This window comes from Bubalus bubalis, chromosome 16 (assembly GCF_019923935.1).
Source record: "Bubalus bubalis isolate 160015118507 breed Murrah chromosome 16, NDDB_SH_1, whole genome shotgun sequence".
Taxonomy (NCBI): Eukaryota; Metazoa; Chordata; class Mammalia; order Artiodactyla; family Bovidae; genus Bubalus; species Bubalus bubalis.
Genome location: NC_059172.1, coordinates 40,955,786 through 40,970,104, shown reverse-complemented (window position 1 = coordinate 40,970,104; position 14,319 = coordinate 40,955,786). Strand labels below are relative to the sequence as shown.

The 14,319-nt window shown below is 56.0% G+C and overlaps 1 protein-coding gene across 1 annotated transcript in view; it reads right to left on the bottom strand.

Moving 5' to 3' along the window:
- TUB (TUB bipartite transcription factor) overlaps positions 1-14,319 on the bottom strand; it is a 65,829-nt gene that overhangs the window by 15,099 nt on the left and 36,411 nt on the right. The window contains 2 exon segments of the mRNA XM_044929474.2: positions 371-527; positions 985-1,036. Of these exon segments, the coding sequence (XP_044785409.1) occupies positions 371-527; positions 985-1,036 (209 nt within the window).

Below are 14,319 nucleotides of genomic sequence, written 5' to 3'. Positions count from 1 at the left end.
CCAGGAAGGGGAGGCGACAAGTGTCTGTCTATCTGTGACAAGAGGCATGGGTGGGCAGCATGGGAGATGGAGTCTTCTCGAGAGACAGAAAGCTGGCGGGGAGCAGACTGTTCTGCTCCTGAGAGGTGCCTCCTGCTTTCAGGGAAATGTTCCAGATCAGAAACCTGGGCTTTTGAAGTTCCAGGCCCACAAAGCTGTACCTTCTGGCCCCACACCTGGCATGGGAGCCCAAGGCTTCAGATCCCAGTCTCCCTCCACCTGTCCCACCACTCTGCCCACTGGGCACCCCCAACAGGATGGGCCCCTCAGCTGTCCAGGCCAGCAGGAAGTCCCTGAGGGCCCCTGCAAGCAGTCCCAGGGTGGGGTGTACCTTGGTAGCCGGTGCTGCCGCTGAGGTAGGACTCCACCAGGGGGGCCTGCTCCTCCGACTGCCGGGCCCGCCGGCTCCTGGGCCGCCCGTCGGCATTGGCCTGCACCATCAGGGGCTCCTGGCGCTTCTTCTTCTGCTTCTGCTCCAGCAGGGCCCGCTACAGAGGCAGTGGACACACACAGGGGTTGGCGGGCCCTGAGAGAGCCGACCACCTCCCCAAGGGAAGGCGCCCAGATGAGGACTTGGGGGACCCTGCTGTCTCCGTATGGTTCCAGAGGTCACAGTGGGGTCCACGGCCCACTCTGGCCTTGTGCCCCAGGACTTGGGGTCCAAGGGAAGCAGGCAAGTATCAGTCCAGGTAGCTGCCCTGGCAGGATCACAGCACAGTGACCTGAGCTGCCTCCCAGCAGGAGCCTTAGATGCCAGGGTGGTGCTAAGCTGGTGAAGGAGAGAGCTCACCACTTCTCCCCTGGGAGGGCCCCCTCTCTCCACCACACAGGATCACCCAGGAAGGAGGACTGCTCCCCCACCCCCCGCCCTTGGAGACCCCACCCAGACTCCGGCCTGGATGGCGCGTGCTGGCCGCCCTCCCACCCGGCTCCAGCCTCACTCACCTGCCTATCAAGCTTCTGCTGCCGCAGGTTGCTGCCCTCATCATCTAAGACACTGCAGGGGGAGAGAAGGGCACTCAGGGCTGGCCCACGAGGAGCCAGGACCACCCAGAGCCCTCTCCCAACATATCTGGGTTCTTTAAGCTCCTCCCATCACGGCTGCTGGGCATGGGTCGGGGCAGAAGGGTGAAGCTATATTCTGGGAACTGGCTAGAGACATAGACATGAGCTGTCTTTCTGCTACTTCAAGGACTTACCTCCTATTGCGATCCCTGCTGCCCAAGGACTTCCCAGTCTACCCCGCCCCAGTTAACTGAGGAGGAAACTTTCCCATTGGGCCCATTAGGGCCCGGCCTGACTGAGATCCAGGGGGCATCAGTCACAAGCCAGGCCGCAGGCGGGGCTTCAGACCCAAGAGCCTGCCCCTCTGGCTGCACCCCTCCGGCTGCACCCCTCCATCTTTCCATCCTTCTGGTGGAGGCTGGGTCTTCAGGGGCAGACTCTCGACATCCATTCAAGAGCAACTCCTGGCTCTCCAGGTGGTAAAGTGGAGCTGCTGACACTGCCCACCTCCCTGCCCCCCTTCAAGAGGACCCCGGGATTTGGAGATTGAAACTCAAACACCAGCCAGTCCCTCCAGGCACGGCGAGGGCTGGGTGCAGATGTGTGCAGGGCGGACACAGCACATCGATGCACAGCCCAGCAACCAGCCGCTGGGTCCTTCCTTGGCCGCCTACACGGAGTGGGCGGCATCAAATCCTTGAGTCCTTTAACTAAGGTCGTGGGATGGGCAACCTCATCTCACACGGACTGGCCCTGCCTCCAAGTAAGGCAGAGCATGAGGAGGGAGCGCCAAGCACTTAAGCCTTCTTTCTAGTCTAACACATGCATGAGACCTAGACCCAAGCCTGTAGAGCCAAGGTCAGGCCAGCTGCATGGGCATGCGGCTGGAGCCTGAGAATGCGAGCTCTGGGAACCCCCAGACTGCCCTGGCCCCCTTATTCTGGAGCCTGCCACTGAACCAGACCTTGTGTGGGTACCTGCACAGATGTGTCCAAGTGTGCTGGGTTTGTGTGTGAGGCTGTAGAACTATCTCATGTGTGCGCACACTGGGAGATGTCCACACGTGTAAGCATGTACCTGGATATACATGCATGCAGACACCGTGTCAGAGGTGGGTGTCCTGAGTGCAGCCAAGCACGGTCGCATATAAAGAGGTCATATCACCCTGCAGACAAGGTGAGGTGATCCACCTCCTCCTGACAGCAGCAGCCCTTTCCAACTGGAACAATCATTGACCTGAAATGTCCTTTCAGCTCAGCAAACTGCTTGTGCTGCAGGGGCTGGCCAGGGTTGGCGGGGAGTCCATGGATTGCAGACAGCCCAACACCCAGCCCTCTGGCTTCACTGCCTCGCTGGCCACGACCTGTGAAGACTGCCTATTTTGAACTAGCAGCTGTCCTACCTACTTGACATCTGGGAAGGACTTGCCCAATGTCCATGGGCTGCTCTACACACAAGAAGAGCCCAATTGTGATCTGGGGCCCTTCACAGAACAGCCTCATTCACCAAACCCTCAGCGGCCAGAGCACAGGAGAACACACTACTCAGACATGCTTCTAGTCAAGGCCTCAGTCTCCCTAAAAGAGCCCACCTGCCTAAGAGCATGCAGTTGCACGTGGGCCTCCCCAAGGGCAATGCTAGGCCCAGAGGACAGGGAATAGCTCTGAAAAATCCCAGCTGGCTGGGACAGTGAGGGTCCCAGCACAGGAGGCCGCACACAGGACAGGCAGGGCAGACGGTGAGCAGGATGCCTGGAGGTCCAGCCAGGTCCAGAGGCTACAACTCTTCTCCTGTCTCTCTGCCTCCAGCCAATGGCCTGACTGGAGAGTTCAAGGGCCACACATCCTCAAAGGCTCAGTGTACCAACGCCACTGTCCTCGTGGTCCATGGTGCTACCTGGCTGAGAGGAGCAACGGGGCCTGAAATCCAACTGTGCCCTGCCCGCCACGCTCTGTGCCTTGGCACGTGTGGTGCAGCCTGCATCTCAGGCATGTTGGCCACCTCTGCAAGGCCGTGCTGCCTCCCCTTCCTGCCAGCAGGACAGGCTGTTTCCTGGCTCACCGGGATGACGTGAGCCAGTCATCTAGGTCATCCCTGGCCCTGGGCTTGGCTGAGCAGGACACAGGCAACTATTTCCATGGTGCTGACACCATGCAAGGAACTGACGCCTAACATGAAAGGGCAACATCCTACTGAGAAGTAAGCTCACATCGGCAATGCCACCTCCAAACTGCGGGTCACAGTGCTTGCTCAACTGACAAAAGGTGGTTCCTGCCGCCGTGGCCTCCTTGCCCAGTGCCCCCCACCCCACCCCAACAACCTCGTCCACGCGGGGAGGACATCTTCCTAGCACAGGCACTGTCCCACTGCCATGGACTTTCCACTCCGTTCCATCACTTCCTCTTCCTCTGTCCCCACCTCCATCCCCCAATGGGGGAGAAACAAAGAGCCGCGCCAAGTACGACTACAGGTAGAATGGACTTAATCACCAGCCTTCAGAGAAAGATCGATGAACGCAAGTGTGAGGCTTCTGAAGAGATTCCAGAAACTCAGATACCCCAGAAGTGCCTGGAGAGCCACCCCTCTCCTGAGTGGAGGATGCAGGTGAATGAGGGATGCAGGGCAGGGGGCGGCAACCGGGGAGAAGCAACATGTGCCTGGTGAGCAAGACCCATCCAGGAGGGCTGACAATCAATCCAGCTAAACGAGGAGGCTCTGAGAGCAGGCAGCAGCCCGTGCGGGGCAGCAGGGTGCTTCCTGAGAGCCACAAAAGCAAAGGGTGGACCACATCACCTGGCACCCGCCAGCTGGTAGTGGGTGGTGTTTCTGCCTGACAACAATGTACCCGGAGCGCACAACGTCTGTCGCTGGTGAATAACAAAGAATCCCCTGCACACAGCGCAACAATGACAACAATGATGGCCGTCTCCAGGGAGAGCAGAACCAGAGCTCCTCTCTCACCCCGAAAGCAGCCCAGCCAGTCCTCCCCCCTCACCTCCCCCAGACAGCCCTGCCTCCCACAACAGAACCTCTCCCAGGCATCTTCCTTCCTCACTCCCCGGCCTGCCTCCTTCTGCCTCTGTTCTAGACAGCACTAAACGATAACCATGAAAGGAGACAGTAATGGCCTTTTAATGACTCGGGCTCCAATTATGGAATCACTGCCAAGCCCAGGCTGCCAGCTGCAGCCCCGCCAGGAGACTCGGACAGGAGACAGGGCACTGATGGATGGGTCTTCCAGCTGACCCCGGCGGCTCCTTCACGATAGTCACCAGAGGGGCCAGGGAAGCACTGGCCACTGGCTCGTGAAGGCCAGAGAAACCTAGTCTGTGGTATCCATCCATCCATCTGCTCTGCCCAAGGCCAATCAAGTGACCCCCGAACCTCCCAGGAGACGGCCTCTCCACATCCCCCAGCTTCAAAGCCGCCGGACAGATATCTGAGAGGGAACCATGCATGACAGCAAGGGTCAGGGACACTTCTTCCAGGGGCTGGAAAAGCCAGACTTGGCCAACGTCGCCAGGAACCTAGGTCCCCCCTCTCGTTAGACCCCACCTCCATTCTCCGGCTGGTCCACCAGAGCCGACCAGAGGCCAGGCCCTCCTCGAAGCAGACCCAGTCTCCAGGCCCACTCCCTGCCCTCTGCTCCCTTTCCTCCTGCTCAGCCACAGTGGGGCCTGCCCCTGCTGGACTCGGGCCGTCAGGCAAGTGTGTTGGCAGGAGAGGAAAGACCACCTGCTTGGCTGTGAACTCTGCCCAATGCTGGAACCTCCCCACTCCCCAGCACGTCCAGACCTGTGGCTTCTGTTGCCCAGTGGCTGCTTGGAACATTGCGGGCAACACGGTGGAGGTGGGAACAGAGGCAACCCCAGAAGATAGAGGACCACTGCTCACAAGAGCCAGCCTCCCGGGATGAGGCTTCTCCATGCCAGCCACTGGCTCCCAAACTTACCAGGTCAGTCCCAACTGCTGGGGGCACTCAACCCTGACTTGATAGTTCAGACCTACTGGGGAAGCTGCCCCAGAATCAATCCCCCACCTCACACTTTTCTTTTTCAAAGCCAGTGACACATGTGATTCTAATGCTCGGCCATGCAAATAGAGACCAGGAGTCAGAGCTTGCGATCTCTAAAGAACAAAAAAGAAACTGAGAAGTTGCTCTAAGGCTGGAAGCATGCAAGCAGTCTTCTGTTCAGATGCGGGAAAATATTATAGTGTGCAGAACAGGGTGGAAGGGGTCAACTGAATATCTAGACAGGATGTGACCATTAGGAGCAAGGCCAAGTATGCTGGTAAGTCAGGACACATGTCTTCGGGTCTATCAGAAAAGATGGGAGGACAGTACAGCCAGGCCTCCGCATGGAGCTGCAGGGACCAGTTACCCTACCACATGGGCAAGACAAAGCCATGCCAGTGGTGTGCTGGGTCAGTCAGATGGATAAAGGTGTTGGCAACAATCGGTCATGTCATCATCAAAGGAGGTTTCTATTAATAGCATCATGCTTCTCTTGGTTAGCAGGTTTTTCGATGACCTGACACAAGGCAGGGCTCTGAGCAGACTTACAGGTGAAACAACGTAGAAGAGATACTAACTGTCCACTAAGAGTGTGAATTCAGAAGACCCTAGAAGCCTAACAGGAAGTGGTCAAATCTTACAGGTGGGTCCCCAAACACCCCGTCTTCCCACACAGGCAGAATGGAGAAGACAGGGCTTGACATCAGCCTGATGAAAGACTCTGCAATTTTTCTCACAGAGGCCTTGAGAGGAGTGGTCAGTATCAAAGCCATCCCCCAAGGGTGGTAAGGGCTGGAGGGCAGAGGTCCACTGTGAGGAAATAACACCTCACTCTGCTCAATGCTGGACGTCTGGACAGGCCACAGCCAGGACCCCGCCTGCGGCTCCAGGAGTTGGAGTAGGGCAGAGACCAATCTGAGCACATCCACAGGCTCCCTGCTCCCTGGATCGTTTGTCAACTTTGTGCTCCTGCTCCCTCCACCCCGGGCAGCAGCAAGACGACTTCCCAAAGACGCTCGGGGTGGGAGAGGAGAGAAACTCCCTGTGGAACTACGGGCAGAGGGTCTGCTCTTCCCTCCTGCGGCCAGAGGCAAAGCAGCGGGCCAGAGTCCGGGCACCTCTGAGGCAGAACTGGAAGTCGGGAGTCTTGCCTAATGAGCAGTCATTGCTCTCCCCAGGAAGCGGAGAGAGAAGTGCAGTACCAGGAGGATCTTAATGAGGACCAAAGGAGGGGAAGGGCTTCCTTGGTGGCTCACAAAGTAATGCAATGCAGTAGAACCCAGGTTCGATCCCTGGGTCAGGAAGATCCCCTGGAGAAGGGAATGGCTAACCACTCCAGTATCCTTGCTTGCATGGACAAGAGGAGCCCGAGGGGCCACAGTTCATGGGGTTGCAAAGAGTTGGACATGTCTGAGCGACTCACACACAGAACAAAAGGCGGGGAAACCCAGAGACAGGAGTAGGCTCACTCTAAGGGAGAGTTTTCTAATGGTCTCGTCCATCGGAAGTGAGGCTGCTGGCAGGGATGCTGAGGGGAGCGCTCACACAGAAGACTGGGCAGTCTGTGAGGGCCCTTCTTGCCTGAAATTCTCCTTCTCTGACCTAGAGCTGTGCTTTGCCAGTAGCACTCAGGAAGCCCCGTTTTGAGGGGAGAGTACTGCAGCCCTCAGAGGTGCTGAGAAGCCAGGTGTGGGGCCAGGAGAGCCGGGAAGTCCTACAGTCTACCGGGGAATGCCACTTTGATTCAAAGCAATGGGCACTGTGTCCATGCACGGTCATGCCAGGCATGTGGCTGCTCTTCAGGTGCATTCCCCACTCTCCAGGAGTTGACGGCCGGTGAAGGAGGCGCCAGGCAGCGGGCACAGGACGGTGCAGACAGAGCACAGAGGACAGGGCTGGTCATCACTCCCTACCTCCAATACACCTGCGGACAGCAGGCTTTCCTGACTCTCACTGCTCCTCCTTCAGCCCATAAAACGTAAAATCATGAACCAGGGATGGTTAATACTCCTCAAGAACACAGGTGAAGGAAGAATGGCAGAAATAAAAATCAGTAGTAGTAATAATATGGAAAGAAAAAAAAACCCAAAAAGTTATAACAGTTGTTACACTTTATAAACTAAATGGCTCCCTTCTAAGTCAGAATGTGAGGTTAATCCATGATCATTACAAATTGAGTCACAATTACCCTTAAGAAGATTAACACCAGCTGTCACAGCTTCAAAGAAAATGAGCCAGGTCTGGGCGATGCAGGTGCAAACCACCACTGAGGCAGCAGAACCCCCACCAGGAGAGCTAACAAGATATCGACCCACCTCTGGTCCCCAAGCCAGATGATACCCTCCAGTTCCGACATGCTGTGACACGAGGGAAACCTCACACCAGAGCACGTGCACACCCGCCTCTCCCCCTCATCTCCAAGTGCATCGCCTCACCATCTTCTGCCCCAGTTTCCTCTGTGATCAGGCAGGCATGTGGCTATGACTGCGATCAGCAGCCCTGTGAGTGCAAAAGGCAATTTGCATCTGCTCCTCTGAGGCCAGATCTCCTCATTCTGGAAGTCTACACCCAAGTTCAGTGCTTTCTGGGGCTCACAAAAGCTCAGAAAGACCCCAGCAAGGTGGGAGACACCGACAACTTCTAACTCCAGCTCACCTCCAGCTAGACACCTACCCTCCCTGCCACAGAACAAGAAAGAGGGTGGCAGAGTGATGGGACGGTGGACAAGGCAGGGCTGCAAGGGGGCCAAGATGTTCCTCGGGGCTGGGCTTCAGGGTGGCAGGATTCTGTGCTCCAGATGGAGTGTGTGGGCTCAGGAAAGGAATGAGGGGATGGGGTGGTTGGGCCTGAGCTGGGGCAAGTGCCAAATCCCTCTCTGCAGGATGCCACTGCCTGGGACTCGTGGGAAGACTGAGCACTCCGGGAGACAGCCCCACCTCCCTACTGCCCTCTCCCCCAGAGGCAGGCTTAAGCCTCCCCAGTATGAGGCTGACTTTCTCTAAGACCTGAGCGCTCCCTTCACAAGTTGCTGTGGTTCTTGGCTCCTGGGAGAGGCTTCCCTGAACCATGATCTGGCCTGGTCCCCAGCCTGCGGATCCTAAACACGCCATCACATCCCAGCTCCATGCGCTGCCCCTTTTCTCCCTTCCTTGTAAGTCAGTCTGTGGCCACCAGCCTGCCATCAGCACCCTGGGCAGGTACTTCCACAGCACTCATAGCCTCTAATCTCACAGGTACTGCCCAGGCATCCCTGCTGGGTGGTTAGAAGAGGTTAATGATACTCTGTGAGCTGCAGTGTCTTGTAGAAAGTCCTCAGCACACACGTGTCAAGAAGGCCAGGATGCTCCAGAAACTACTTGCACCCCCAGCCAAGGTGCCCTGTGCGGGGTGACAACCCTTCTGAGTCAACAGAGCCCCAGTCCCCTGATGGGACTGTCTCCTGGTCTATATGAGACTGCAGTGTGACTGCATATGTTCACAGGAAATCCTGGGTTGATGTGTGTGTGTTGGTGGGAGGGGTGCCCACAAAATCTAACTTGGGAAACCCTGAAGCCCCCAAAGCAGCTGAGATTAGAGACCACAACAATTCTCAAGAGAAAACTGTGACGTCTCAGGCCAGGGACAGGTGCTTGTTTGTAGCAGGATCTACTTTTAACAAGCCTCAGGCAGTTTCAGCTGATTTCAATTTGGATGCTGTCTGGACAGACTCATCGAAGAGCCCTGTCAGAATTATTTTCTATCAGTGACTGGAATCAGGTCTCTTTAAGAGCAGGCTGTGTTACAGGCAGGTCTGGAGTCTGTGCCTGCCAGCCACAAGCATGTGCACCTGGGCTGGCAAGAACATGGTGGACCTTAGAAGTCCAGCACCCCTTTTACACACATGCCTCTCAGGGGAGGCCTGGAGATAGCCCCGTAGCCCATGGCAACCAAGGAGCCAATGGGTGGCCAAGGATCTAGTGCTGCCATGGCGATGAGCTCTTTTCCAGTGGTAATGGAGAGACTGGAGTAGAGTGGATGGGGAAAGGCCCGCACCTGTGCAAGCCCCAGAGACCCCCCCCCCCCAACCTCCACACAGGCGTGAACACTCAGCTGTCCTTGGGACAGACCACAGCATCGGGGAACACAGGCAGGCCATGCTTCTCTGAGTGTGCCCAGGGTTCCTAGGTTCGCTCTCTTGTGCATGTGAAGCCAGTTCTCATGTACTGAGTTGGTTTGTATGCAGGTGTTTAAACCAGTTAGCAAGTGGATTTCTGTGTCTTTGATAGATACCAGTGGTACTTGTGTGTGGGTAGTGGGAGGCAGGTATTCCACCAAATACAGGATGTGTGTGTGTACAGATAGGCAGGAGTTCACCTGTGTGATCCCGAGAATCAGGGAGTGTGTGTGTGTACACGCGCGCAGCAATACATGGAGCATGAACATAGAAGCAGCCTGTGCTTTAGGTTCAGAATGACTGTCTCCAGGAATTTATGCTCTGACTGTGTGAAGCGACCAGCAGGAGCGTCTTTGGTCCAGTGGACGTCCGATGGGTGCATGTCTGCAGATGTATGTGTGTGTGCACGCGGCTATACTGGCGTGTGACCAGTATGCTGGGCCTAGGAGGGGGCTCAGCACGGTTAACTCCCTCCCTAGGCAGCCACATGGCGCTGCCCGCCCCAACAAGGCCCATACAGGCCCAGAGAACTGGCCTCTTCCAGCAACCCCGGACGATAAGTGGGGAGGACAGAGCAGGCGGGTTCACTGGGGCCCCCAAAGTTGGGGTAGGAAGGCCCAGTGTCTCCAACCCGCGCCCCTAGGGTAGGGCCAGATGGGGAGGGTACAGCTGTCCTGCGCCCCAGCCCTGCATCCGTAACCAGCCCTGCTCCCGGAGTTCGAAGTGGTGGGCATCCCGACCCAGCACCCTCGACCCTGCCCCGAGCCTTCAGCATTGAAGGGTGGTGGGCTAGACCCGCGCCCGGGGGGGAAGTGAAGGTGGGGGCCGGCGCCCGCGTACCTGTAGGGAATCCAGTCGGAATGCGGCTTGGAAGTCATGTCTCTCGGGGGCGGGGCGGCAGCTGCGGCTCGGAAGGCCGGGGCCCTTGAGGGCCGGCGCGGGGGCCCTGCTCAGCTCCCGGGCCGCCCAGGGCCGCATCCTCCCGGGCCGGGGCGCTGGGCCCCGCCGAGGCCCGCGCTGCACGCCAGGGCCCCGGCCGCGGGTTCGGAGAACGACTGCTTGCGCCGAGCGATGGGCGAAGCGGCGGAGTGCGCGGGGCCGCCACGGGCGTGCGCGCGCGTGGAGGCGGGAGAAGTAGCCCGCACCTACCCCCGCCGCCAGAGGGGCTGGAGCCCGCGCCGGGGGCCCGGCCTTAGCGTGGCAGCGGCGGCCCGCCCCCTCCTCCCTCGCTCCGCCCCGCCCCAGGCGGAGACCCCACCCCCAGATCGGCGCCGGCGTCCCAAACGCCCCCGCCCCCCTCACAGAAAGCTCGGGTCCTCTGGCTCCGCGCAAGTGAGAGCGCCTGCGCCCACTTTGGGTGAATAGAGGCGCTGCCACTGGGCGGGTCCCCGACCTCCAAGCCTCAGTTTCTCCTTCTGTGAAACGGGGATAATTCTAACACCTACCTACCTGAACTACCTATTTCCGCTAAGGGATGGGAAACCGTTGCTTAAATGGGGTGAGGGAGAGAAGAAGAGGGTGGGATCCAGTTGTGTAGGAAAGGAATGATGCTCCAAAAGGCCGAAAGAGGTCCAAAGGGACCTTCAGGTGCCGAGCACGGAGGTTGGCCTTTCCCCTTCCAGGCAGCTCCAACCGCCTCCCCGGGGAACCTTCTTCGGTTTTAGTAAAGGAGGTGTCTTCCCACTGCGGAGGAGTCCTTCCCCTCTAAGCTATAGCCGTCAAGACAAGGATAACATTCAGTCTAGTGCATCCTTAGCCTTTAAATTTTATATTGCTTAATCTCCACAGCAGCCTTGAGAGGCAAGTAGTTGCTGCTGTTTCCCAGAGAATAAAGCCTCGGGAAGGCTAAGATGTCCAAGGACAGAAAGCTCCCAGCGATCCAGCTGAAAAGGACCCAGCGTCTCTGTCTTCCAAAGCCCTAAGGACCACACTTAAACGGAGGCAAAACCTCTCAACAAAGATAACCTTACAGTCTCTGAGCACTGAAGTGGTTCTGGCTGTGACGAGCACCGAGTTCAAAGCGTGTTGAGGTGAAGGGCAGCCAATCCACAGTAGGACTGGCTGAAGCTGGGGGAAACCCGGGGATCGCGGAGGGGTCTCCACACTGCAGGTGGGTATCCTCACGTGCACCGCTGGATTGGGCAGCGCCATTCCCCAGCCAGGCCAGGGGAGTGTCCGTGACTGCCTGGCTAATGGCGAGAGCCTGGAAGGGCAGCCCGCTGTCCTTCCATATAGGAGGGCCCCTACAGCCGCCCTGGGTCCACAACCAGGAGCCCCCATCCCAGGACTCTCCCCACTATAAAAAACAGTAACCAGGATCTTGGTGGGGTGGGGGTGGGGGGCTTTTGCTGAGCATCAGGTGCCAGCTGTATGATTTGTGTAATCCTCACAACCACACAGTGGTAGGTGCTCTTATCATGCCCATTTTATAGCAGAAAAAACAGGCACCAAGAAGACAAAGATCTTGCCCGAAGTCACACACCTGGTCAATGGTGAAGCCAGGATTCACACACCAGTGCCCACAGCCCTTGTCCTTAGCTTCCTCCTGCCTATCACAGTTCTTGCAGTGCGCATGCACATGCACACACACACAAACACACACACAGAGACATATGCACACCGCCTCCTTCTTCAGGCTTCTGGCGCACAGGGCGGTCAGATCCATCTCTGTCTACTGCAGCATCAATGCTCGCCAAAGGCTGTGACCTCTGATTATTTATCAACCTCCAGAGCTATCACTGTCAATGAGAACAGAGAGCAGACCAAAAAAAAAAAAAAATTCACCCCAGGTAGGGTGCAGGGGCAGAAGATAGGGTGGTTTCCTTGTCTGCTGAGACCCTTGGCCTGGGCCTCTCTTTTCACTCCTGTCAGGTTCTAGAAGGGCTGCAAAAAGGGGCTGGTCCCTGCCCTGGAGACCAAGGCAGCACAGCAAATCACTACCCAAGGCCTCTATCTGTCAGGACCTGTGGACGGAACACCGCCTAGAAGCAAGAGGTCAGTACCACCCTCCAGACCACCAGCAGCTACCAACCACTTCAGAGATGAGCTGAGAAGACTGCCTCTTCAAGAACTTCAGGCTACTTTCCTCCTTTTTTCCCAAATTATCTGACACCTTAAAGCAATCAGAATCAAGTTGGAAGGTCTCAGGAGCCTGGAGTAATTGAATCTATTAAATAGACACTTTAAGTTCTGTCCTAAGGGAGCATAAACTGGAGGCAGAGTGAGGTGCAGAAAAAAGACAGTTCTCCATGTCTCTTTCTGTGGAGGCTGTGTGCGCCCATGGGATGTGGGTGAGCCAGAGGGGCTGTGTGCCATGTATGCGTGAATGTGCGTGTGTAAGGTATCCCTGCAATCATAATGGGCCTGCACAAGAACATTTGTTAGTTGATATGTTGATGTGTGTGCATGAGGAGGATCTAAGCATGTACTTCTGTGAGTTCTACAGGGATGTGTGAGTTTCACACTCAATTCAGAACTGGTGATGGGTTTTGCTGCTCAGATGACTTCCCTGGTTGACATTTTAAGCGTATGCCCTTGGCTTGTACTAAAAAACCACTCCAGAAAGGCATGAGAATATTGTGCTAAACTGTGGTTAAAATACAGCTGTGCTGTACAGTGACCCTTGAAGAAGTACCTAAGCTTTTTAAATTTAGCCCAGGAACAAGGGTATCTCTACTGAAACAGAGCAGCCCACACGCCCTCACCACCTGTCCCATTCCTCAAAGATGAGGTATTTGCTGTGAATTTAAATTCTCCTCCCGGCATGTTAGGCATTTTCAAACATGGTCATGGCTTGTCAAGGGAGAGGAAGAATACATCGGGACAGAAACACCCTGAAGGAACCTTCACCAGCTGCCACCCACCTGGAAGGGACCCTAGCGCAAGTTCCCCTCAGTAAGGCTTGTTCAGTTAAGGAAGAAGGTGAGCATGTTGGCACCTTGCTACTTCCATGTGGAATCTTAAATTTTCTGTTCCTAATTTAACAGTTTGAGTGTGGGCCACCTTGCGTCAATTTTGGAAGCAAAAGGATATGAAGAATAAATGAACATGGATTCAGATTGGGCACCAAGTCCCAAGATGTCCTCCCCGCTTCATAGCTTGGCACAGTACCCTTGTATTCTGAGGAAGACAGTGCAATCGACCGAACATCAACTCGACCCAACTGGGCTCAAGGGTCCTTGCAGCAATTGAGCAGGTGTCAGGCTCAACCCTGCTCTCAGGGAGCTTTCAGTTTGGTAGGAGAGACAGAAAACACCAACGTGCCGGTATCACAGTCCAGGTGTACAAAGTGCTGGGAGCAGCCAGTGATTCTAAAGGGAGGGACATCAGGTTAGGATAAGCCTTCCCTGAGAATGAGAAAGGATGGCAGTTGAATTGGGCCTTGATGGATGAGGAAGTTTTTTGTTTTTGTCAGCCAGGGAAGTCCCCAGGAGGGTTTTGATAGACAGCTGAGGAAGGAATGGGCGAAGTTTAACAATTCCTGAGAGTCTATGACTGGCTTGGCATGGTTCTGGGCTCTTTTACCAAAGGGCATTCTAGACAGAGAGGATGACATAAGCAAAGGCAGGGATGTGAGAGTCTGTGACCAACGCACATGAAAATCTAAGTGCAAATCACCTAATGTGGTAGTGTGTAGGTGAGTGGTTTGGTGTGGCAGAAAGGCCTAAAAGTTAAGGTAGGACCAGATCACATGGTCCTCAGAGCATCCGACTGGCGGGCTTGGATTTTATCCTGTAGCCAATGGGGAACCACTAATGGGTTTTAAGCCACGGGTAACCCAAACACTGTGGACGGTGACTGCAGCCATGAAATCAGAAGATGACTGTTTCTCTGCAGGAAAGCGATGACAAATCTAGACAGTGTGTTGAAAAGCAGAGACATCACTCTGCCAACAGAGGTCCAAACAGTCAAAGGCTATGGTCTTCCCAGTGGTCATTTACGGTTGTGAGAGCTGGACCGCAGAAGGCAGAGCGGCAAAGAATTGATGCATTCAAACTGTGGTGCTAGAGAAGACTCCTGAGAGTCCCATGGACAGCAAGGAGATCAAACCAGTCAATCTTCAGGGAAATCAACCCTGAATACTCACTGGAAGGACTAATGCTGAAGC